This window comes from Piliocolobus tephrosceles, chromosome 12, assembly GCF_002776525.5.
Source record: "Piliocolobus tephrosceles isolate RC106 chromosome 12, ASM277652v3, whole genome shotgun sequence".
In the NCBI taxonomy this organism is placed as follows: Eukaryota; Metazoa; Chordata; class Mammalia; order Primates; family Cercopithecidae; genus Piliocolobus; species Piliocolobus tephrosceles.
Genome location: NC_045445.1, coordinates 81,953,577 through 81,977,825, shown reverse-complemented (window position 1 = coordinate 81,977,825; position 24,249 = coordinate 81,953,577). Strand labels below are relative to the sequence as shown.

Genomic DNA, 24,249 nt, shown 5'->3' with positions numbered 1-24,249 from the left:
ACAGGAAGCAGATTTGTTACAGGGAGACAGACTTCTGTTTAGTATGAGGTGGGGCGTTTTACCCATTAGAGAGCAAAATAGGTGGGTTCAGCTGTCTCAGGAGTTCCCTATCATGGGATAAGTTCCTTTTTTTGTTTTTTTGAGATGGAGTCTTGCTCTGTCACCCAGTCTGGAATACAATGGCTCGATCTCAGCTCACTGCAACCTCTGCCTTCTGGGTTCAAACGATTCTCCTGCCTCAGACTCCCAAGTAGCTGGGACTAAAGGCACGTGCCACCATGCCTGGCTAATTTTTTGTGTTTTTTTTTTTTTTTTGTATTTTTAGTAGAGATGGAGTTTTGCCATATTGGCCAGGCTGGTCTTGAACTCCTGGCCTCAAGTGATCTGTCCACCTCAGCCTCCCAAAGTGCTAGAATTATAGGCAAGAGCCACTACGCCCGGCCTGGGATAAGTTCTGTTAGAAACTGGGCAACTGATTCTCAAGGATGTCAGAGAGATTTCATGAACCAAATAAATGCTGGCCTCGGTGACCACTAAGGTCCTTCCAAATAAGAGTCTGGGATTCTTTGTTATCTTCAGGGATTGGGAATTTGAGCACTTTGGGAATAAAATGCGATCTGTGTTGAACTAGGACGAACATTCTCTTTTGTTCACATGGGGCATAAACCATCTTGCTCTCACATGGCCTGTTTCAATATCATCCTTAGCACTTTGGAAAATTTGTTTGTCCCCCAGAAATGAGCTGGTCACCAAGGTAAATTCAACATGCTTTTATTTTAGAAAGTTTATTCAACAACATGAAAACAGGGTCTGAGGAAACAGAAACAAAAGCTCAAGAGAAACTCTGGCAAAAATTTAAACAGTCAGCATCTCAGGACAACGTATCTTCTTCATGTGGCCGTGAGCTTGCCTAATCTGACTTGCTCCAGTAGCCATGTTCTTGAAAAACTGGGCCCCTGTTGTTACTCACTGCTTCCACAAGCTGACTATACAGCATATTCATCTGGGAAAGAGAACAACAAATAGATTTCTTGAAGGGAAAAGGAAACATGGGAAAGCTTCCCAGACCCATGGTGAAGGCGTGAAAGTCTAACTGTTACCTTTGGAGATCTGAAGCATCTCAGATTTGGGGAGAAAATACAGTCCTCTCTTGAGGAAAAGGAATCCTCTATTATAAGGGAGAAGATACTTAACTATAAAATATCCTTTGCTTTTATTTGGTAACAAGGCTTTTTCTCCACCAAACCTCTCCTGGTTAGCCAATGGCCCAGAACTCTGTAATTGAGAATAGTTCCTGGAGAAAATGCCTTTTTCAACAGTTACTGCTTTGAGCAGAGGCCAGTCCTTTCCCACATGCACTGGCACTGACAGTGATGCATCTTTCCAGAGCTCACTCTTGGCATTCCTCTTAATTAGATTCTATTTGCTATCCTTAAGTTTCCCCCTGTTCTCTGTCCTTCTTGGTTTTTGCTCTAAGGAATTACTGTTTATGGTCTCCTAATTCTTGAGGTTATGTGGAACCACTGAGAGGAACAATGAGCAAGATCCTTTCCTAGCCAAGGAGGATGGGGTTGAGTCCTTGTGGAGAGCCCAGCCATAACCTCTTGCCCCCTAGGTCATGTCATCTGCCCTAGCCCTCTCCCTCCTCACCTGAGTTTCATAGCTTTCCTTGAAGGAGGTAAGGTGGTCAAGGAAACGCAAGGCCAGGCCACACCACTTTTCAGTAGATACATACATGCTCCTGCTAAACATAAGTATTCCAGTATTCCAGGACTTGACCATCAGCCAGAGAATCTCCATTTCTGGGTAGTCTTTCTGAAATCCAAGAACAGAAATTTTGCAGTTATTACTGTCACAGTTCATTGTGGCACTACCTGTATCCATGCCATGTCCCTTTATTACTAAACAAACAATGGGAGCTCTGCTGACATTTAGGAAGGTCTGTGCTCCTGGAGAGTGTAGGGGGAGAGCACTTTGAAGGTTTGTCAGCTGTAGAATGTTCCATAGCAAGATCTCATGAAGAAACATAAACCGAGGCCCTCTTTGACTGAAGAAAAGAATTAGAAAGATTCCTAATCTCCCTGAAGCAGAAGAAAAACCTGTATACTGTTTGGGGCTTCCCTTGATTCTGTCTTCAGTCAATCATCTCCCTAATACCTACCTCTACTTTTTGGAGAAGGTTGTCAAGAAGCAGTTGTATTGAATTTCTTAATTTCTGTCACCAGAATTAGTCCACATTTGGAGTAGAAATTATATTCATCTTCAGAGTTAACAATATCTACCTAGCTATGAACACAGCATACATTTCTTAGCTTTATCAGTGGTCTTTAACATGACTAATCACAAGATTATATTTGCTTCTTCACAATACTTTGCAATAGTGAAAAGTATTAGTCTAAGAAGCTACTTTCTTGGTTCTTGCATAGGAGACGGAACACAAAGAAAGCATTCATGTTAAAGCCCCAGAAGGGAGAAATGTGATAGGAGACACATTAGGCAGCAGCTTTTTGAGAGTGTCAAGAATGCTGTCTCAGCTGCCATCCTTTCATTCATTTGGATCCAAAAAGAAATTTCTATACATAAATCACTGTGACAATGAGGGCACTAAGAGGCAAAAGACAAAACTTTTATCCTAAAGGTTGCTCAATGCTTTTCGGGACACATGGCATCCACATGTAAAGACGACTTCACAAGGTATGTGATTAAGAGACACAAACATTAGGTGCTCTCATTCAGTTAAAGAAATGAGCACTAGGATATCCCAGTCAGAGGTGGTTTAGTCTCTGCTTGAAACACTACCCCTCATCCTTGTCCAGTTCGTAGACTTATACTTTTTCTTCAAATTCACAGAGTTAGTTGTCTGTTTCCATAGCGAGCTGTCCATTCCTCTAATATAGCTTATATCATATTGTTTTGAAATGCTATATATTTATCTCCTCCAGACTACTGAGTTCCTTGAGGTACAGGGAATTTTTCTTGTGCATTTTTGTCTCTTTAGAGTCCAGCACTGTGCCTGGCACATAAGAGAGGCACAACAGATGTTTGCTGAATGAATGAATGAACAAATGAATCAAATCCAGTCAGATGCCACCTCCTCAGTGAGGATTTCCCTGGCTCTCCACAATTTCTTGCTCAAACCTCTTTGCCCCTCTGGTACTTTGTTCACAGCACCATAATAGTACTTTGAACACTGTACTGCCTGTCTCCCCCACTAGGCAAGGAGTCCCTTGAAGGTAAAATGACATTTGCTTTTGTATATCCACAGCTTGGCACAGTGTCTGATGCAGGGTATGAGTGTTGTAATTTTAATGTTATGAATGAAAAAAAGGCTTAAACAAACAAACAAACAAACATGATCTTAGGGTAGATGAGTAGGATCTACATATACAGAGACTATATGAAATGTCCAGAATAGGCAAAGCCATAGAGACAGAAAGGAGATTTGTGGTTGCCAGGGGCTGGGGAAGGGAGGTGTGGGGAAGGACTGCTAATGGGTATAGAGTTTCTTTTGGGGATGATGAAAATGTTCTAGAATTAGATAATGGTGATGGTTGCACAATCTTGTGAATATACTATAACTCACTGAACTGTATACCTTAATGTGAGTTTTATGATATATGAACTAAATCTCAATTAAAAAGAAAAATATAGATATTCAGAGAAAGAGAAGGTCATTCCATGTGGGTAGAACGGAAAAAATGAAGTCTTGGATTGTACTTGAGAACAAGCATGTCTTAGGAAGACCAAGAGTTGTTTGGCCTAAGCAGATGATTTATGTAGAGGTGTTAATGGGAAATAAGACTGGAAATGTAGGATGGGGCTTCCTAAGCCTTTCCTCAATGTTCTTCCTCAGAACACTAGTGTCATGAGAAATGTTAACAGATGGTCTATGAAAATAGAGTTCTTTAGTCAAATATATTTTGGAAATGCCGCATTCTATATATCACCCTTTTGGGGCATTATAATGCACATTAGTTCACTGAAAGTTTAAGGAAGTTTTACAGTAAAGAAACCACGGAACTTTGTCTAATCCAGGGCATGTGGAACATTTGCTAACACCTTGTGGGCTGCAGTGTTAAGGGTTTTTGCATTACAGGCTTCAGATTTTGAAATTTATCCTGATGGCAATGGGAAGGCACTGAAACTTTTTGAGAAAGAGAGTGATATGATGCAAATGTAGTTTTAATAAGATAGAAATGCCAGTGGTGTTTAGAACAGACCTCCGTGTGGGAAAACACAGACAGGGAGACTTGTTTAAAGGGAGTTGTGGCCGGGTGCGGTGGCTCACGCCTGTAATCCCAGCACTTTGGGAGGCCAAGGAGGGCGGACCACCTGAGGTCAGGAGTTCAAGACCAGCCTGACCAACATGGAGAAACCCCGTCTCTACTAAAAATACAAAATTATCCAGGCATGGTGGCGCATGCCTGTAATCCCAGCTACTCGGGAGGCTGAGGCAGAAGAATCGCTTGAACCCAGGAGGCGGAGGTTGTGGTGAGCTGAGATCATGCCAGTGCACTCCAGCCTGTGCAACAAGAGCAAAACTCCAAACTCCGTCTCAAAAAATAAAATAGAGGCAGGGTGTGGTGGCTTGTGCCTGTAATCCCAGCACTTTGGGAGGCTGAGACGGGCAGATCACGAGGTCAGGAGATCAAGACCATCCTGGCTAACATGGTGAAACCCTGTCTCTACTAAAACTACAAAAAAATTAGCCAGGCGTGATAGCGGGCGCCTGTATTCCCAGCTACTCGGGAGACTGAGGCAGGAGAATGGCGTGAACCTGGGAGGCGGAGCTTGAAGTGAGCTGAGATCGCACCACTGCACTCCAGCCTGGGCGACAGAGTGAGATTCTGTCTCAAAAATAATAATAATAATAAAAATAAAAGTAAATTAAAATAAAATAAAGGGAGTTGTGTGATCTAAGAATGAAGTGATGAGGGTCAGAACTAAAATAGTGACAATTTAGATGGACAGAAGTAAGAATCATTTAAAGGAAGAATCAATAGAACTTGGTAACTGATTTGATATGGGGAATGACAGGTCAAGTGAAAATGGCTCTAAGTTTGGCTGAAAGAATGCTGGTATCATTGAATGAAAAAAATGGACATGTTTCTGGGGATAAGGGATAAAGACAATAATAAGTTCTATTTTAAACATGTTGGCTTGAGGTAACTCTGGAGATAAGCAGGCTGTTGCAGATATGGACTGGAACTCAGGTAATAGTTAAAGTGTATTAATTCACTTAAAGGACAGAGTACGGAATACAGAGTAGCAAAGAGTAGAGAATATTGGAAATGTTCATAGTTGGGTGGTAAGAGGGAGAAGAATGCAGAGGAGTGGCGAGAAAATAAAGGAAAAAGGAAAACAGAATTTCAATAAGGAGGCAGTGGCCAATAATGAAGGCCAGGGAAAAGAGACCATCATATTTGCCTGGAAGGTGGTAATTTGTGGTCTTGTAAAGTGTGGCTGACAGTGCAGAATGTGAGGGAAAGAATGGCTCAAGATGAGGACAGATAGGTTATCAGGACTTTGTATACCACATTCGGGATTTTGGTCTTTAAGAGCAATGGGAAACTACTAAAGAGGATTTCAAAAGGTCATGCATACTCAAAAATGTAAAAGATTGGCCGGGCATGGTGGCTCACACCTGTAATCCCAGGAATTTGGGAGGCCGAGGTGGGCGGATCGCAAGGTCAAGAGATCGAGACCATCCTGGCCAACATGGTGAAACCCCATCTCTACTAAAAATACAAAAATTAGCTGGGTGTGGTGGCACACACCTGTAGTCTCAGCTACTCGGGAGGCTGAGGCAGGAGAATCGCTTGAACCCGGGAGGCAGAGGTTGCAGTGAGCTGAGATCGCACCACTGCACTCTAGCCTGGCGACAGAGCGAGACTCCGTCACAAAAAAAAAAAAAAAAAAAAAAAAAAAAAGAACACCTTGGTTGCTGGGCAAAGAAAGGAAGGAAGGAAGCAAGAGCAGACGCGAGACCTGTTAAAAGGTTCCTGAGATCACTAAAGTAGCTGAGATAAAAGGTGGTAACTTGAATTAGGTTATTGATGGTGGAAGAAAAGAGGAAGTAGGTGAATTTGAGACATATTTGGGAGGTCAAATTGATAGTACTTGATGATAGATTAGAAGTGGGAGTGAGGGAGGTGCTGAGGATGACTCCTAGATGTCTGGCTTGGGCAACCAGAAGAATGATGGTGTCATTCAATGAGTTAAGGAACACTGGAGTTTTATTTTAATTTGCATTAGTTGCACTCATGCCCAGCATTGCTTATGAAAATCATTAATCCTCAATAAAGAAATGCATCCACATAGCTACTGACCTCAAAGCCACATGGACTTGCCTACATATAATACGCCTATATGTAATACAAATCAATGCCAGCAAACTGAGGTGTTTGCTCTGATGGTTTCTGGGGCCTCATATTTGAAACCAGTTTTATCTGTCCTTAACATCTTAATACATATGGCAGTCACATAGATCTCTAACTGAATTGTAGGTATTCTGGAGCACAAATGCCTCTCCTTTTAGGCTCTCCATAGATTCCCAAAGTAAATAGTATGTGCATCAGTTTTATTAGGATACAATTAAAAAAAAAAACCATAGTTTACCTAAAGTGCACAATGCAGTGGTTTTTAGTATATTCACAGTATTCACAGAGTTCTGCCACCATCACCACAATCAATTATGGAATATTCTCATCCCTCCAAAAAGAAAGCCCATGCCCATTGGCTCCACATTCCCCCCGCCCCCAGCCAATGTCCTTCCATTTCCTCTCAACCTCCTCCCCTACCCCACTAAGCCCTGGGCAACCACTACTCTCATTTCTGTCTCTTATAGATTGACCTTTTCTGGACATTTAAGATAAATGGGGCCAGGCAGTATGTGGGTCCTTGTGACTGACATCTTTGACTTACCATATTTTCAAGGTTTATCCATGTTATAGCATGTGTCAGTACTTCATTCCTTTTAATGGCCAAATAATATTCCATTGAATGGAAATATCACATTTTGTTTACCCATTCATTGGCTAACAGACATTTGGGTTGTTTCCATTTTGGGCTATATGAATAACTTTGCTATGAACATTTGCTATGAGTCTTTGGACACATGTTTTCATTTCTCTTGGGTATACACCTACCAGTGGAATTTCTGGGTCATAGGGTAACTATGTTTAACCTTCTGGGAAGCTGCCAGACTTTTTCAAAGCTAAAACAATATGAACAATAAAATAAAGTAATATTGTATTATATATGTATAAAATACATATCTGCCTGGGTGTGGTGGCTCATGCCTATAATCCCAGCACTTTGGAAGGCCAAGGAGGGTGAGTTGCTTGAGCTCAGAAGGTTGAGATTAGCCTAGGAGACATGGCGAAACTGCATCTCTACCAAACATACAAAATATTAGCTGGGTGTAGTGGCATGCGCTTGTAGTCTTAGCTACTTGGGAGGCTGAGGTGGGAGGATCTCTTGAGCCCAGGAGGTCAAGGCTACAGTGAGCCATCATCATGCTATTGCACTCAAGCCCGGGTGACAGAGTGAAACTCCATTTCAAAAAAAGCCCACAAAACTTAATGTGTGTGTGTGTTTTTTTTTTCATAGAGACAGAGTGTAACTTTGTTGCCCAGGCTGGTCTCAAACTTCTAGCTTCAAGTGAACCTCCCACATCGGCCTCCCAAACTACTGGGATTACATGCATAGCCACTGCACCAGGCCTAAAATGTTTTGTGGTATCTTGTGTTATTAATTCATGTAACCAAATCTATTTGTTTCCTGTACAGCTTCTGAGTGGGTCCTCTCCATTCCATGATTTTAAAAAATGCTTTCCTCTGTTTTTTCCTAATACTTTAATAGCTTTGATTTTATATTTAGCTCTTTATCTGGATTTTCTTTATTTCTTCCTTTTGGACTTTATTTTTCTGCATGGTATAAGGCAAAAAAAAAAAGATACTACCACTTATATAGTACTTACTATGTGCTGCTATAAGTACTTTATATATATTAAGTTATTTAACACTAATAATACTGTAAGGTAGGCACTTTTTTTTTAGCTTTTATTTATTTATTTATTTTTCATAGAGACAAGGTCTCGCTGTGTTGGCCGGGCTGGTCTGGAACTCCTGGCCTCAAGCGATACTCCCACCTTTGCCTCCCAAAGTACTGAGATTATTATTATATTTATTTTACAGATGAGGATACAGAGGTATAAAGAATTAATTAATAAGACCAAAGTCATACAGCTAGTAAATGGTGTAGCCAGAATTTATTTGAACTGGCTATGTGGCTCCAAAGTCTGTTCTCTTAACCACTATGCTATAATGCCCCTCAGTTTAAAAATAAGGATGTAACTTTGTTTTTTAAATTGTCCCAATACCATTTTACCAATTGTTCCCTCAGTGATGTGATATACCTCCTCTATTGCATACAGAATTCTCACAGATATGTGGATCTCCTTCTGGGCTCGGTCCTGTTCTATTAATCTATTTGTAGATTTTGGCAGTAATGCCATACTTTTAAAATTAATATCATTTTATAGTTTTAAAAGTATTTGATAAGGCAAGTCCTTCCTTGTTCTTTCACAAAAAATGTTTTGGTTCATTTCCTTTTAGGGAAGAATTTTAGAATCACCTTATCAAGTTTCATTAAAAATCTTATTGAGATTTTAATTTTGACTGAATTTATTGCATTGAATTTAGGGAAACTGACTTCATACTGTTAAGGCTTTGCTGTCCAAGAACATGGTATATATTTCCATTTGTTTGTGACTTATGCATTCTTTTTCGTTTGTTTGTTTTTTTTTTTTTTTTTTTTTGAGACAGAGTCTCGCTCGCTCTGTCGCCCAGGCTGGAGTGCAGTGGCTGGATCTCAGCTCACTGCAAGCTCCGCCTCCCGGGTTTACGCCATTCTCCTGCCTCAGCCTCCGGAGTAGCTGGGACTACAGGCGCCCGCCACCTCACCCGGCTAATTTTTTGTATTTTTTAGTAGAGATGGGGTTTCACTGTGTTAGCCAGGATGGTCTCGATCTCCTGACACCGTGTTAGCCAGGATGGTCTCGATCTCCTGACCTCGTGATCCGCCCGTCTCGGCCTCCCAAAGTGCTGGGATTACAGGCTTGAGCCACCGCGCCCGGCCTGACTTATGCATTCTTGAAAGCAGAATGGAACGATCTGTAGACAGAGAGTAAAAATGATAGACAGGCAGTAAAATGCCTTAGGAAGTAGAAGGGGATTGAACTGACAGTGCAAGGTTGAGAAAATTTCTTTTGAAAAAAGAGGAAAGGTGAGTAGATAGGTACAGTGGTAGAATATTATGGTTGAGACCTGGGCCAGTGAGGGATCTCATGTGTGATGCCCTTGATCTTCTCAACTGGAATGATATGATGAGATCATCTAATGGGGAATGAGGTAGGTCTAAGTTTTTATGAGGTTAGAAAAGGTTTGAAGCAGCCACTTTGAGTTTGCCAAAAAGTTGACAGGAATAAAAGTATTTCTGAGCAGCAATGAGAACCCATTGAAAGTGTAACAGAATGAATGTGTACTGGGCCAGATCTAGGTGGTTCTGTAACTTTCTTTAGTGCTTCTGCTGCTCAAGATCAGGAGCAGAAGAACTGATGGTGGCAAGGTATCAGGTTTGAGAAAAAATGAAACGGCAGGAATAATCAGAAGAAGACAGAAAGAGAGAAGGAAGGGAAGGAAGGGAGGGAGGGAGGGAAGGAGAGAGGGAAGAAGGAAGGAAGCAAAGAAAGAAATAAAGAAGAGAAAGAAAAGAAAAGAAAGAGAAAAAGAAAAAAGGTAGTTAGACTGGACTATAATAGAGTTGGAAAAGACGAGTGATTTGAAGTTCAAGTGAGAACAGAGAATAGATATGGGGGAGTAAAGGGAGATTATACTCAATAGAAAAGTGTTGTGTTAGCTACCAATCTTGAAGGTGGAGCAGTGCCACAGTGGGTGGCTTATATGGGATGTAGACAGTGGCTAAAGGGTAAAAAACAGAAACGGTAAAGTGTAAGAATTGCTAACATGGATGCCAAAGTCACTTAGGATAAAAAATAACAATGAAGTTACCAAGGAAGGAAAAGGTGGGTCCAGGACATGACAACATTGGTGATTAAGAGATACAGGTTTTAAGTGAAGAGAAGCCATAGGAAGGTGGTATGTAAATAGTACAAAGTACCACCATGGAACAAAGATCCAGGTAATTTAGTCCCTTCTGTTGAGAAAAAGGGAGTTGGAAAAGATGAGACCTCCATAAAAATTGGTAGTGAGGGACACGTTTTCTTCAGGGAAGATTCTGCTTTGTTCTAAGAAGAAGGGAGAGAAGGAGGTGAAGGTTGATGATAAAGAGAATATTGAGTAGTGCCTGGGAAAAACTCTGTCTTGTTTTTGGGGTTGAATGAGGTTATGGATAGACAGCCTTAAGGGTCTAGGTAAGGATTTGGGAAATACAGAGTTGTTAAAATATTTGAGGGAAAGGGAGTGATACAGCAAAGGTTGCGTTTTAGGGAGATATATTTGATAGGGATGCACAGGAGAAAATGGAGAAGAGAAGGAAGAGCCAGAGACCAATTAGGAAACTACAAAGCTGTAGGAGAGACACAATATCAAAGCCTGACTCAAAGATGCCTTTGTATGAACCTCAATTCCAGTCTCAGGGAGACGTGAGGCCTGGAAGGAGGAAGATTTAGATGAAAGAAGGCTGGGTGCAGGGGCTCACACCTGTAATCCCAGCACTTTGAGAGGACATGGCAGGAGGATTGCTTGAGCCCAGGAATTTGAGACCAGCCTGGGCAACACAGCAAGACTTCCTCTCAATTAAAAAAATGTTATTAAAAAATAGATGAAAGAAAACCCAAGGACCATTGTCCTATGAAGAAAGAACACGGGGTGCAATTTTTAGCTTTGCCATTATATAGTGGTATGACCTTGTGTCAGATATTTAACTTTTCAATGCCTCAATTTGCAAAATAATGAGCTTAAATTAGGTAACTGCAAAGATTGTTAGTTTCCAGATCTAAATTTTCTCAGTCATTGAATGAAGCTTTACCTTATACTTCCTTTAGATTCCAATTGCCTAATCTATGAACTTATATAAGATTGGCAGACTTAGGAACTGAGATGAAATTGAACTAGTAGAAGGCCAAACAAGAGACAGAAGATATTGATAACCGACTTTCTCAAACTTTAATGTGCATACAAGTCCCTTGGAAATATTGTTTTTTTTTTGTTTTTTTTGTTTGTTTGTTTTGAGATGGAGTCTTACTCTGTTGCCCAAGCTGGAGTGCAGTGGTGTGATTTCGGCTCACTGCAACCTCCACCTCCTGGGTTCAAGTGATTCTTCTGCCTCAGCCTCCCAAGTAGCTGGGATTACAGGCACCTACCACCACGCCTGGCTGATTTTTGTAATTTTAGTAGAGACGGAGTTTCACCATGATGGCCAGGCTGGTTTCAAACTCTGACCTCAAGTAATCCATCCGCCTCGGCCTCCCAAAGTGCTAGGATTACAGGCATGAGCCACCGTGCCCGGCCGAAAATATAGTTAAAATGCAGGCTGATTCAGTAGGTCTGGGGCCTAAGATTCCATACTTCTAACAAGCTCCTAGGGGATGCTGATCACGCTTTGAGAAGCAAACTCTTAGAGAATGTAGCTCAGTAGTTTAAATCACCTTAGCTTCCTTTGTAAAAGGAAAGAGTCTGTGTTCTTCTGGGCTTCTTGGTTACAAAACGCCTTTGTGACTCTGTGACTCTGACATCAAATGTGAGGATTAGGTTTGTCCCTTCTCTTTAAGTGTAGGTTTCCCTCCACCATTATTTAAGCTTTTGTATATTCTTAAAAATGAACCAAGAAATTTCCACTTCCATGAGATGGAATAGATGTACTTATCCCTATTCTTCCTGCTAAATGGAACTCCTGAACATTATACATAAAACAAACATAAGAAACCTCTGAAAGGTGTAGAGAAAGGGAAGACCTTGGAGCCAAGGATTGGCATAGTGGTAAGTTCTCTGGGTTTTCTTTTTGCTTCATATACCCCAAACTTGGTGCTAGAGATGCCAACAGACATAGACCAGAAAAGAAAAAGAAAAAAGTAAAAAAGCCCCAAGAAAAGTCTGCTGTCTCTAGCCAAGGGACCAGTAATAAAAAGGAGTCCTCTACCTTGAGTATCAATGACGGAGGCCAAGTTAGAAACTTAGGCTCGTTTCTACCTCTACCTGGAAGTAACAAGGCTGGGCCCACTCCCTTGCTAAAGCAGGTCAGAGAAACCAAGTTAAAACAGAAGGTTTAAATGAGGTCCAGAGTCTCAGAACAAAATATGAAATTGTCCAAGTTTAACAAATTTACTCATTATACTAATAACCAGGAAGATCTCAAATAATGAAAAAAGACAATGAATTGATGCCAACACTGAGATGACAGAAATGTTACAATACCCAACAAAGATCTTTTTTCTATGACTTAAAAAATGGGGTAAAGGCCGGGCGCGGTGGCTCAAGCCTGTAATCCCAGCACTTTGGGAGGCCGAGACGGGCGGATCACGAGGTCAGGAGATCGAGACCATCCTGGCTAACACGGTGAAACCCTGTCTCTACTTAAAAAATACAAAAAACTAGCCGGGCGAGGTGGCGGGCGCCTGTAGTCCCAGCTACTAGGGAGGCTGAGGCAGGAGAATGGCGTGAACCCAGGAGGCGGAGCTTGCAGTGAGCTGAGATCCGGCCACTGCACTCCAGCCTGGGCGACAGAGCGAGACTCCGTCTCAAAAAAAAAAAAAAAAAAAAAAAAAAAAAAATGGGGTAAAATCCATATAGCACAAAATTTAACCACCTTAACCATTTTAAGTGAACAGTTCAGTGGCATTAAGTACATTCACATTGTTGTGCCACCTTCACTACCATCCATCTCCAGAACCAGTTTCATCTTGCAAAGCTAAAGGTCTGTGCCTATTATACAATAACCCCAGTCCTTGGCGACCACCACCTTACTTTCTTTTTTTTTTCCAATTGTTTATTAAATAATTTTTTTATTATGGAGATAATTAAATGACATGTTTGTTGTCTGAAAGAGATAGACACTTTTGCTTGTTTATGGAGATATAAAATGTAAATGCCTTACTATTTTATTCCCTTCCATAAACACTGAGTTTGAGTAATTTTGCTGGATTCTTCAAACACTGAGTATTCAGTATTCAGTATTCATGTAAAACTGAGTGAACCACCCTGACTGGCAAATAGAAGCCCAAGCCCAGTGACTCCAAGCTAAGGCCAATCTTGAGCCTGCAAGAAGAGGCCAATGAACACCCAGTCAGCTCTTCCTGGGGAGCCTCCCCTGCAGGTGTCCATCTCTATGAATTTGACCACTCTGGGTACTTCATATAAATAGAAGGATACGATATTTGTCCTTTTGTGACAAACAACGACTTGATGAATCTCTAGAGAATTATGCTAAGTGAAAAGAACCAATCTTGGCCAGGTGTGGTGGCTCACACCTATAATCCCAGCACTTTGGGAGGCCAAGGAGGGAGGATCGCTTAGTCTAGGAGTATGAGATCATCTTGGGCAACATAGTGAGACCCCCATCTCTACAAAAAAAAATTAAAAAATTAGCTGGGCGTGGTGGTGCATGCCTGTGGTCTCAGCTACTCGGGGAGTTAAGGTGGAAGGATCGCTTAACCCTGGGGGGCTGAGGCTGAGCTATGATGAGCTTCACATGCAGATTGACAGAGCAAGACCCTGTCTCAAAAAAAGCCAATCTCAAAAAGTTATGTACTATATGATTCCAAATCTCAAAAGTTATATACTGTTTGATCACATTTATATGACATGCTTGAAATGACAAAACTATAGAAATTGGTAATAGATTTGTGGTTGCCAGGGTTTAAGGAGGAGCTGCGAGTGGGAGAGAAGAGTGTGAGGGCTATACAAAGGAAACATGAGGAGAATACTTGTGGTGACAGAAATGCAATGCTCTATGTCTTGATTGTGATAATGCCAATATCCTGATTGTGATATTGTACTCTAGTTTTGTTATTGTTGGGGGAACTGGGTAAAGAGTACATGAGCACTTTGGAAGGCCAAGGTGAGCAGATCACTTGAGACCAGAAGTTTGAGACCAGCCTGGCCAACATGCCTCTACTAAAAATACAAAAACATTAGCCGGGCGTGGTGGTGGGCGCCTGTAGTCCCAGCTACTCAGGAGGCTGAGGCAGGAGAATGGTGTGAACCTGGGAGGTGGAGCTTGCAGTGAGCCAAGTTCATGCCACTGCACTCCAGCCTGGGTGACAGAGCGAGACTTTGTCTCAAAAAAAAAAAAAAAAATTCAAAAAAAAAAATTAATCACTGCATTTAAAAGCTAACTATCCAGTCATGTTTCAGGGGATGAGCAATAAATGGATGGGAAACTCATGAGAAAAGTAGAAAAACATTAAGCTCTCTAACAGGTAAACCAAGAGCCAGAGAATTAGAACTGCAATACATTGGACAGAATGAAAGTGGCAAAAACAAAATGCACAGAGAAATTTTGGCCTTATAGAGAGACTATGGAAATTGATCAACTTGGAGTTATAGTACAATCTAATTTCAGTTTGTATTGGTCCCTATGGCAAACACACCTGAAAGGTCCAGATGAGGCTCATGGCTTAGAAATAGAATTTCCTGTTCATCGGAGAAGACAGTAAAATAAATAATCCAAATGTCCAATGTTGAAGTTTTTATTTTTAAACTTAAATTCACACAGGCCATAATTACACATCTCCAGGAGAATTCTAGGCTTTGGTAAGTCAATGCTAGTTTGTATCAGATTGTCACCCTGCTATAATGTTCCACCATCTGTTGTGATTTGCAGATAGTCATGTCTCGCTTCACAATGGGGACACAAGCTGAGAAATGTATCATTAGGTGATTTCGTCATTGTGTGAATATCATAGAAGTGTCCTTACACAAACTTACACGGTATAGCCTCCTACACACCTAGGCGATATGGTAAAGCCCATTGCTCCTAGTCTACAAACCCATACAGCATGTGACTGTACTGAATACTGTAGGCAACTGTAACCCAATGGTATTTGTGTATCTAAACATAGAAATGGTAGAGGAAAAATGTGGTATGAAAGATAAAAAAATGGTACGCCTTTATAGGGCACTTACCATGAATAGAGCTTGCAGGACTAGAAGTTGCTCTGGGTGAGTCAGTGAGTGAGTGGTGAGTGAACAGGAAGGTATAGGACATTCTTGTACATTACTGTAGACTTTATAAACACTGTATACCTAAGCTGTACTCAGTTTATTAAAGGGTATTTTTCTTTCTTAATAATAAATTAACCTTTGGCCAGGTGTGGTGGCTCACACCTGTATTCTCAGCACTTTGGGATACCAAGGCGGGCAGATTACTTAAGCAGATTACTTGAACTTGAGTTCAAGACCAGCCTGGGCAACATGGTGAAACCCTGTCTCTATTAAAAATACAAACAAATTAGTCAGGTGTGGTAGTGCGCACATGTGGTCCCAGCTACTCGGGAGGCTGACGTGGGAGAATTGATTGTACCTGGGAGGTCAAAGCTGCAGTGAGCTGAGATCGTGCCACTGCACTCCAGCCTGGGTGACAGAGAGAGACTTTGTCTCAAAAAATATATAAATATAAATTGAACTTGTCTTACTGCAACTTTCTTCCTTTATAAACTATAATACCAGCACTTTGGGAGGCCAAGGCGGGTGGATCACTTGAGGTCAGGAGTTTGATACCAGTCTGACCAACATGGTGAAACCCTGTCTCTACTAAAAATACAAAATTAGCCAGGCGCGGTGGCTCACACCTGTAATCCCAGCACTTTGGGAGGCTGAAGTGAGCCGATCACTTGAGGTCAGGAGTTTGAGGTCAGCTTGGCTAAAGTGGTGAAACCTCGTCTCCACTAAAAGTACAAAAATTATCTGGGTGTAGTGGCATGCACCTATAGTCCCAGCTATTTGGAGGCTGAAGCAGGAGAATTGCTTGAACCCAGGAGGCAGATGTTGCAATGAGCTGAGATTGCACCACAGCACTCCAGTCTGGGTGACAGAGCGAGACTCTGTCTCAAAAAAACCAAACCAAAACAAAAAAACCCCAACTTTTTGACTCTTTTGTAATAACATTTAGCTTAAAACACAAACACATTATACAGTTGTACAAAAATATTTTCTTTATATCCTTATTGTATAAGCGTTTTCCCATTTTTAATTTTTTTAAAAACTTTAAAAACTTTTTGTTAAAAACTAAGACACAAACACATACATTAGCCTAGGCCTACCCAGGGCCAGAATCATCAATATCACTGTCTCCCACCTCCATATTTTGTCCTGCTGGAAAGGCTTCTTGGGCAAAACATACATGGAGCTGTCATTTCCTAGGATGATAATGCCATTTTCTGGAATACCTCCTGAAGGACCTGCCTGAAGCTGCCTTACAGTTTTAACTTTCTTTTATAAGTAAAAGGAATATACTCTAAAATAATGATAAAAGTATACTAAATACATGAAACAATAACATAGTAATTTGTTATATCATTAATAAGAATTATGGACTGTATCTAATTGTATGTGCTGTACTTTTATATGACTGGCAGTTCAGTAGGTTTTGTTAACACTGGTATCACCACAAACATGTGAGTAATGTGTTGCCTTATGATGGCTACGATGTCACTAGGTGACAGGAATTTTTCAGCTCCATTATAATCTTACAGGACCACCATTATATATTATGAAATGTCATGATGTGGCACATGACTATATTTATATATTAAGAAGTAGTTGAGTCAAGAGCAGTCAGGATCCTCAGATATTAACATGGACTCAAATAATGACTTTCTGTGGAACTTTAAGCAAGGCATGTAGTGTTCATAATGTTTTATAGCTCTCTTATAATAACAATACTGCCTTACATGTGTACAAGCTGTTAAAGTTTACAAAACATACATTATTTTCATTTATCCTTACAACTCTAGTGTGGGAGAGTCAGATCAGGTATTATTCTCACTTTACAAATGTGAAAACTGAAGTCAAACAGCAGAGGAGTGATACTAACATGCAACAGGAAACAAACAAAACATCATTTAGACCCTTACCTCACACTATAACAAACTTTAAAATGAATTATAGAGTTACATATCAGAGATAAAAGTATACAACTTCTACAAAAACACATAGGAAAAAAATCTTTGTAAACGTGGGTTGGGCAAAGATTTCTCAGCATGACCAAAAACACTACCCACAAAAGAAAAAAATTGATAAATTGGACTTCATCAAAATTAAAACCTTTGGCTCTTCAAATGATACCCTTAAGAAAATGAAAAGACAAGCCAGAGACTACGAGAAAATACTTACAAATCATATCTCTCGTAAAGGACTTGTATCCAGAATATATAAAGAACTCTTATAACTCAATAAAAACTCCATTTTAAAAATGGGAAAAATAATTGAATAGACATTTATCCAAACACAATACACAAACAGTCAATAAAGTACATGAAAAAATGATCACCACCATTAAGTCATTAAGGAAATATAAATCAAAACCACAATGAGCTACTACTCCCCACCCACTGGGATGGCTATAACAAAAAAAGAAAAGATGAACAATAATAAGTGTTGAGAATGTAGAGAAATTGGAATCTTCATACACCGCTAGTGAAAATGTAAAATGGTATGGCCACTTTGGCAAACAGACTGCAGTTCCTCCAAAAGTTAAACCTAGAGTTACCTGATGACCCAACAATTCCATTCCTAGGTATATATTCAAGAGAATTAAACACATATGTTCAAAAAACAGTTGCACATGAATGTTTATAGTAGCATTATTCATAATAGCCAAAAAGTGGAAACAACTCAAATATCTATGAACTGATGAATGGATAAACAAAGTGTATTATATCCATTCACTAGAATGTTATTCAGCAAATGAAAAAGGAATGGAATAGTGATAATACCACAACATGGATCAACCTCAAAAACATTATGCTCAATGAAATAAGCCAGACACAAGAGGCCATGTATTATATAATTTCATTTATATGAAGTGTCCAGAAAGAGAAAATCTACAGAGACAGAAAGTGGATCTGTGGTTGCCTGGAGCTGAAGGTGGGAGCAAGAATTATCTATAAATGGGCAAGGGGAAAATTTCCAGGGTAATGGAAATGTTCTAAAACTGGACTGTGGGAGGAAGGATGGAGCAAGATGGCTGAATAGAAGCCTCCACCAATCATCCTCTCTGCAGGAACATCAAATTTAATAACTATCTGCACAAAAATTAAGAATAAAAAATCAGGTGAGTGATCACAGCACCTGGTTTTAACTTCATATCACTGAAAGAGCCACTAAAGAGTGTAGGAAAGACAATCTTGAATTGCCAATGCCACCCCCTCCTATGCCCCTACAGTGGCTGCATGGCATGGCGAATCTGTGTGCTTGGGGAAGGGAGAGCACAGTGATTGTGGGATCTTGCTTGGAACTCTGTGCTGCCCTGTCACAGCGGAAAGTAACACTGGGCAGAACTCAACTGATTCTCATGGAGGGAGTATTTAGACCAGCTCTAGCTAGAGAGCAATTGTCCATCCCAGTGGTTGGAACTTGAGTTCCAACAAGCTTTGCCACTGAGAGCTAAAGTGCCCTGGGGTTCTAAATAAATTTGAGAGGCAGTCTAGGCCACAAGGACTGCAACTCCTGGGCAAATCCTAGTGCTGTGCTGGGCTTGGAGCCAGTGCATCTGGGGAACATGCAACCTGGTGAAACACTAGCCAGGGCAGCCAAGGGAGTGACTACACCACCCCTCCCTCAACCCCAGGCAGTGCAGTTTGCAGCTCCAAAAGAGGCCCCTTCCTTCTACTAGAGGAGAGGAGAGGGAAGCTTAAGAGGGACTTTGTCTTGCATCTTGGATACCAGCTCAGCCACAGTAGGATAGGGCATTTGGCATAGTCATGAGGGCCCCATTCTAGGCCCTAGTTCCCAGATAACATTTTGAGACACACCTTGGGCTAAGGCATACCCACTGCCTTGAAGGGAAGGACCCAGTCTCAGCAGGATTCATCACCTGCTGACTAAATAGCACTTTGGTCCTCAATGATCAGCAGCAGTAGCCAGGTAGTATATACTGTGGGCCTTAGGTGAGACTCTGAGACATGCTGGCTTCAGTTGTGACCCAGTACATTCCCAGCTGTGGTGGCTATGAGGAGAGACTCCTTCTGCTTGAGGAAAGCTGAGGGAAGAGTAAAGAGGATTTTGTATTGCAGCCTAGATATCAACTCAGCCACAGTGGGTTACAGCACCAAGTGGGCTCCTAGGGTCCCCGGTTCCAGGCCTTGGTTCTTGGATGGGATTTCTGTACCTGTCCTGGGCCAGAGAGGAGCCCACTTCTCTGAAGTATGAGTCCCAGGCCTGGCAGCATTCACCACAAGCTGACTGCAGAGCTCTTGGGCCTCAAGTGAACACTGGCAGTAGCCCGGCAGAACTCCCCACACCACCTGATGGTGGTGGCCATGGGGAGAGACTCTTCTGCATGTGGAAAGAGGGAAGGACTTTGTCTTGTGGTTTGGATACCAGCTAAGCTGCAGTAGAATAGAGCACTAGGTAGACTTCTAGGGTTTCTGACTCCAGGCCCTGGCTCCTGCATGCCATCTCTGGGGCCAGGGGGAAGTCGCTGCCCTGAAGGGAAGGACACAGCCTGACTGGCTTCACCACCTGCTGACTGTAGAGCCCTAAGGCCTTGAGCAAACATAGGTGGTAGCCAGGTAGTGGTTACTGTGGGCCTTGGGTGAGACCCAGTGCTGTGCTGGCTTCAGGTCTGACCAGCACAGTCCCAGTGGTAGTGGCCACAAGGGTGCTTGTATCACCCCTCCTCCAGCCCCAGGCAGCTCAGCAGAGTGGAACAGAATAGCAAACCCAGAAATAAATCCATACATCTACAGTGAACTCATTTTTGACAAAGGTGCCAATAACATACTTTGGGAAAAGGAGAGTCTCTTCAATAAATGGTGCTGGGAAAACTGGATATCCAATATGCAGAAGAAGGAAACTTGAGATCCCTATGTCTTGCCTTATACAAAGATCAAATCAAAATGGATTAAAGACTCAAATCTAACACCTCAAACTATGAAACTAATACAAGAAAATATTGGGAAATCTCTCCAGGATATTGCAGCAGGCAAAGATTCCTTGAGCAATATCCTACAAGTATGGGCAACCAAATAAAAAAATGGACAAATGGGATCACATCAAGTTTAAAAGCTTCTACACAGCAAAGGAAACAATCAACAAAGTGAAGAGACAACCTACAGAATAAGAGAAAATATTTACATACTACTTCTCTGATAAGGGATTAATCACCAGAATATACATAGAGCTCAAACAATTCTATAAGAAAAATAATCTAAAAATCAAGTTTTAATATAAGGAAAAGATCTGAATAGACATTTCTCAAAAGAAGACATACAAATGGCAAACAGGTATATGAAAAGGTACTTACTATCACTGATTATCAGAGAACTGCAAATCAAAACTACAATGAGATATTGTCTCACCCCAGTTAAAACGGCTTATATCCAAAAGACAGGCAATAGCAAATGCTGGTGAGGATGTGGAGAAAAGGGAACCTTCACACACTGTTGGTGGGAATGTAAATTAGTACAGCCACTATGGAGAACAGTTTGGAGGTTCCTCAAAATACTAAAAATTGAGTTACCATATGATCCAGCAATCCCACTACTGGATATACACCCAAAAGAAAGGAAATCAGTATATCAAAGAGGTATCTGCACTCCTATGTTTGTTGCAGCACTGTTTACAATAGCTAAGATTTGGAAGCAACCTAAGTGTCCGTCAACAGGTGAATGGATAAAGACAATGTGGTACCTATACACAATGGAGAACTATGCAGCCATAAAAAAGAATGAGATCCAGTCACTTGCAGCAACGTGGATGGAACTGGAGATCAGTATATTGAGTGAAATAAGCCCAGCACACAAAAAAAAACAAACTTCACATGTTCTCACTTATTTGTGAAAGCTGAAAATTAAAATAATTGAACTGTTGGGGAGAGAAATAGAGAGATGGTTACCAGAGGAGGGGTGGGGGAAATGTGGGAATGGTTAATAGGTACAAAAAATAGAATGAATAAGATCTGTACTTAATAGCACAACAGGGTGATTATAATCAACAATAATTTAATTGTACATTTTTAAAAACTAAAAGTATAATTGAATTGCTTGTAACACAAAGGATAAATGCTTGAGGTGATGGATACCCCATTTATCCTGATATGATTATTTGGTATGCCTGTACCAAAACATCTCATGTAGCCCATAAACATATACACTGCTATGTACCCACAAAAATTAAAAATAAAACATTTTTTAAATTAAAAAACGCTGGATTGTAGTGATAGTTGCACAACTCTATAAATTTGCTGAATTGTGCACACGCCATGGGTGAATTTTCTGATATGTAAATTATACCTCAAGAAACCTAATTTTAAAACCACTGAATAAACCTGCACAGAAAAGAAAAAGAAATCAGCAGAGGAGGGACTAGAATACAGGTCTTCAATGTTCCTTCTACTCTATCACCTGCTTCTGGGAAAGGATGGGAATAGCAATAACTTTTTTCAAAAGGTTCATATCATCACAGAGGAAGTTATCATCCCACCATGATTTGAAAATATAAAATAATTCAAAATGCCTGGTGGTACTGCTATTTGGACCTAATCCACAACATACTTGTGTTAGAAAATGTCTACTTTCAACTATTTATATTTCAGAAAACCCAGGAAAATTCTGTAGTGTGTAACTACAAAATTGTAATATGAATTTATCATAAAACTCATATCAGAAAGCATTATTGTATATAATGTATAGTACACAAGACAGTTCAGTTCTTTAAAATTAACTGAAAGTTTAATATCACTATTTGACTTACAGTGCGGCTAATGTGGCTCAGAGCATCTTCAAAATAGCCCCAAACTTCTTCCAGGGGACAGAGCTCTACATTCGACGCCCCATCTGGCACTGAGAGGTTAATCAAGCTGTGCATACATTTGCTGAAAATCAAAAAGAGAAAACTCATCCCATAAGGAAAGAAATCATTGGCTTCATGGCTAAGATAAGTAAAATCTGGATCTCATCCCAGACTAACAGCTTCAAAACACTTCTGTTCTTCCCTCGGTTTTATCTGGCCTCCAACCTCAGAAGACAGATTTTTGAAGCTGTAAAACAGGTTGACCAATCCTTTCTTTTTTCATGCCTATGGTTGTCTTTCATTCTTTTTTTAGTTTCCCACACGAAGGAGTTGTGGCTGTCTATTATATTTTATGAGCTGGTTCAATTTACAGGCATTTTAAAGCATCTTGGTACTTCCTCAAATGGGCAAGGGAACTGGGGTTTAAAGTGGAATGATTCCACAAGAACTGTCTTTCGTGCCTTAACACAGGGAGACTGTAATGATGTTTTCCAGACAAAAAAGTCACACAACATCTATTTTTCCCCATGTCTGGACACAGAAAACAAAAAAGTCTCCAATAGATAATATTTTATACAGCACTTATCGGTGCTTAAAGTGCTCAGAAAAATAGAGGCAAACATAGCAAAATGTTAACATTTGTTAAATTTGGGTGCTGTGTGCCTGTAATCCCAGCTATTCATGAAGCTGAGGTGGAGAATCGTTTGAGCCCAGGAGTTTGAATCCAGCCTGGGCAACAACACGAGACTCCATCTCTAAAAATAAAACAAATACATCTGGGTGGTGGATACATTGGTGTTTGTTATATTAACCTCTGTACTTTTCTGTACATTTGGAATATTATTTAGTGACGAAACAAAGAAAGAAAGGTACTTAGCAGTTTTATTATATACACAGATTCACACAAAGAAGCAACTTTTCCCCTTTTTTTTTCTCCTTTGGGAAAAGCAAGCTCCTTGACTTTACTAAATGATTATTGGTCTGTAATACAACTCTCAGTATGGAGCTGTCCACAGGAGTGCCCCCAGATCATCCCCAGATCATCTCTTAATTTGGGTCAATTAAGAATGATTGGTTACTTATGAGGCATTGACTATAGTTCTTTTGGTTATCAAAAAGGCTGGATTAAGTTTTGAATTGTATTTACTAACCTGTATTGTGATATATCAATTGATTCTTCCTTTTCGTAGAGCAATAAAGCCTTTTTCAAGGCCTTGAGAGCAATTAAAGGATAGTGTGCAGGCTTCTCCATTGCTATTACTAGAGGAAGAAAAGGAAAAAGGTTGTGACCATCATAATGTCACCCATCACAGTTTTCATCCCAGGCTACCACTTGCTTTCTCTAATGAAACTGGGCTGAAACAGATGAACAAAAATAAACAACAATGAATTTTATAAATGATAAATCTACAGTCGCTTTTGGAAATAGCTTCTATTTTCTGGGCAGAGTAGCATGGTAGGATTACCAGGTAACATCCTTTTTTCAGCAAACATCAACAGAAAACCTACTGTTTCTATGACATTGCACTCAGTCATACAGGTGAAGCAATAATCTTATGAATGAGAGTCAAGAAAGGGCACACTAAGAAGGAAACAGAAAGCAGATCAGTAAAAGGGCACTAATCAAAACAGGTTTGTACTAAAATGTCCTATTTTTATCTGATACTAAAAATAGGAAACACTTGACAAGGGAGTATCAGAGGTAACTAACCCTAAGACTTCCACATGTATTTAACAGATTTTTAGAATTGGAGTTCCGTTATACAAGGAGCAGTGGTCACTGTCACATGTCTATAAAGTATATATCATCTGCTCCATGGCTCTAGGAATTCTGTCTTGGCAAGACCAAGGAAAGGCAAATGTGACTCTTGTGCACTTGGAGCTACCTAATATTTTTATTAACCACACACATGCTCCTGAAGAGGGTGAGAGACAAAAAGGGAAGAAAATTAGGCTCTTTCCTGCAGTGTACTCCCAAAAAGGCTCTAAGCCCCCCAACCCACTTAAAGTTCAGCCTGAAATTTGAGAGTGGCAGTTGTGTTTCTCTGTACATTTCAACAAACTGCTAAGATTGCATCACTTTTGATTGTTGAAGCATTCAGTTATTTCTAGCTAGCCCAGAAAAACTTACTAAAGTTTGAGCTCCCCCTATTGTGTAGTTACGCAATTAAATTCCACACAGAAAAAATTTGAGCGCCTATTAGGAGCAATGAACGTCGCTAGGGTTTGTTAAGAACAAATTAAGTAATTATTGTTTATGACCCTAAAGAGATTA

The 24,249-nt window shown here is 40.5% G+C and overlaps 1 protein-coding gene across 1 annotated transcript in view; it reads right to left on the bottom strand.

The window, feature by feature from the left end:
- Window positions 1–756: 756 nt before the first annotated feature.
- Window positions 757–24,249, bottom strand: part of TEX11 (testis expressed 11) — a 131,119-nt gene continuing 107,626 nt past the window's right edge. The window contains exons 14-17 of the mRNA XM_026451789.1: window positions 23,126–23,234; window positions 21,936–22,056; window positions 1,651–1,815; window positions 757–1,003 (exon numbers count right to left, since the gene is read on the bottom strand). Coding sequence (XP_026307574.1) covers window positions 911–1,003; window positions 1,651–1,815; window positions 21,936–22,056; window positions 23,126–23,234 — 488 coding nt within the window. The 3' untranslated portion in view covers window positions 757–910. The remainder of the gene's footprint in view (window positions 1,004–1,650; window positions 1,816–21,935; window positions 22,057–23,125; window positions 23,235–24,249) is intronic.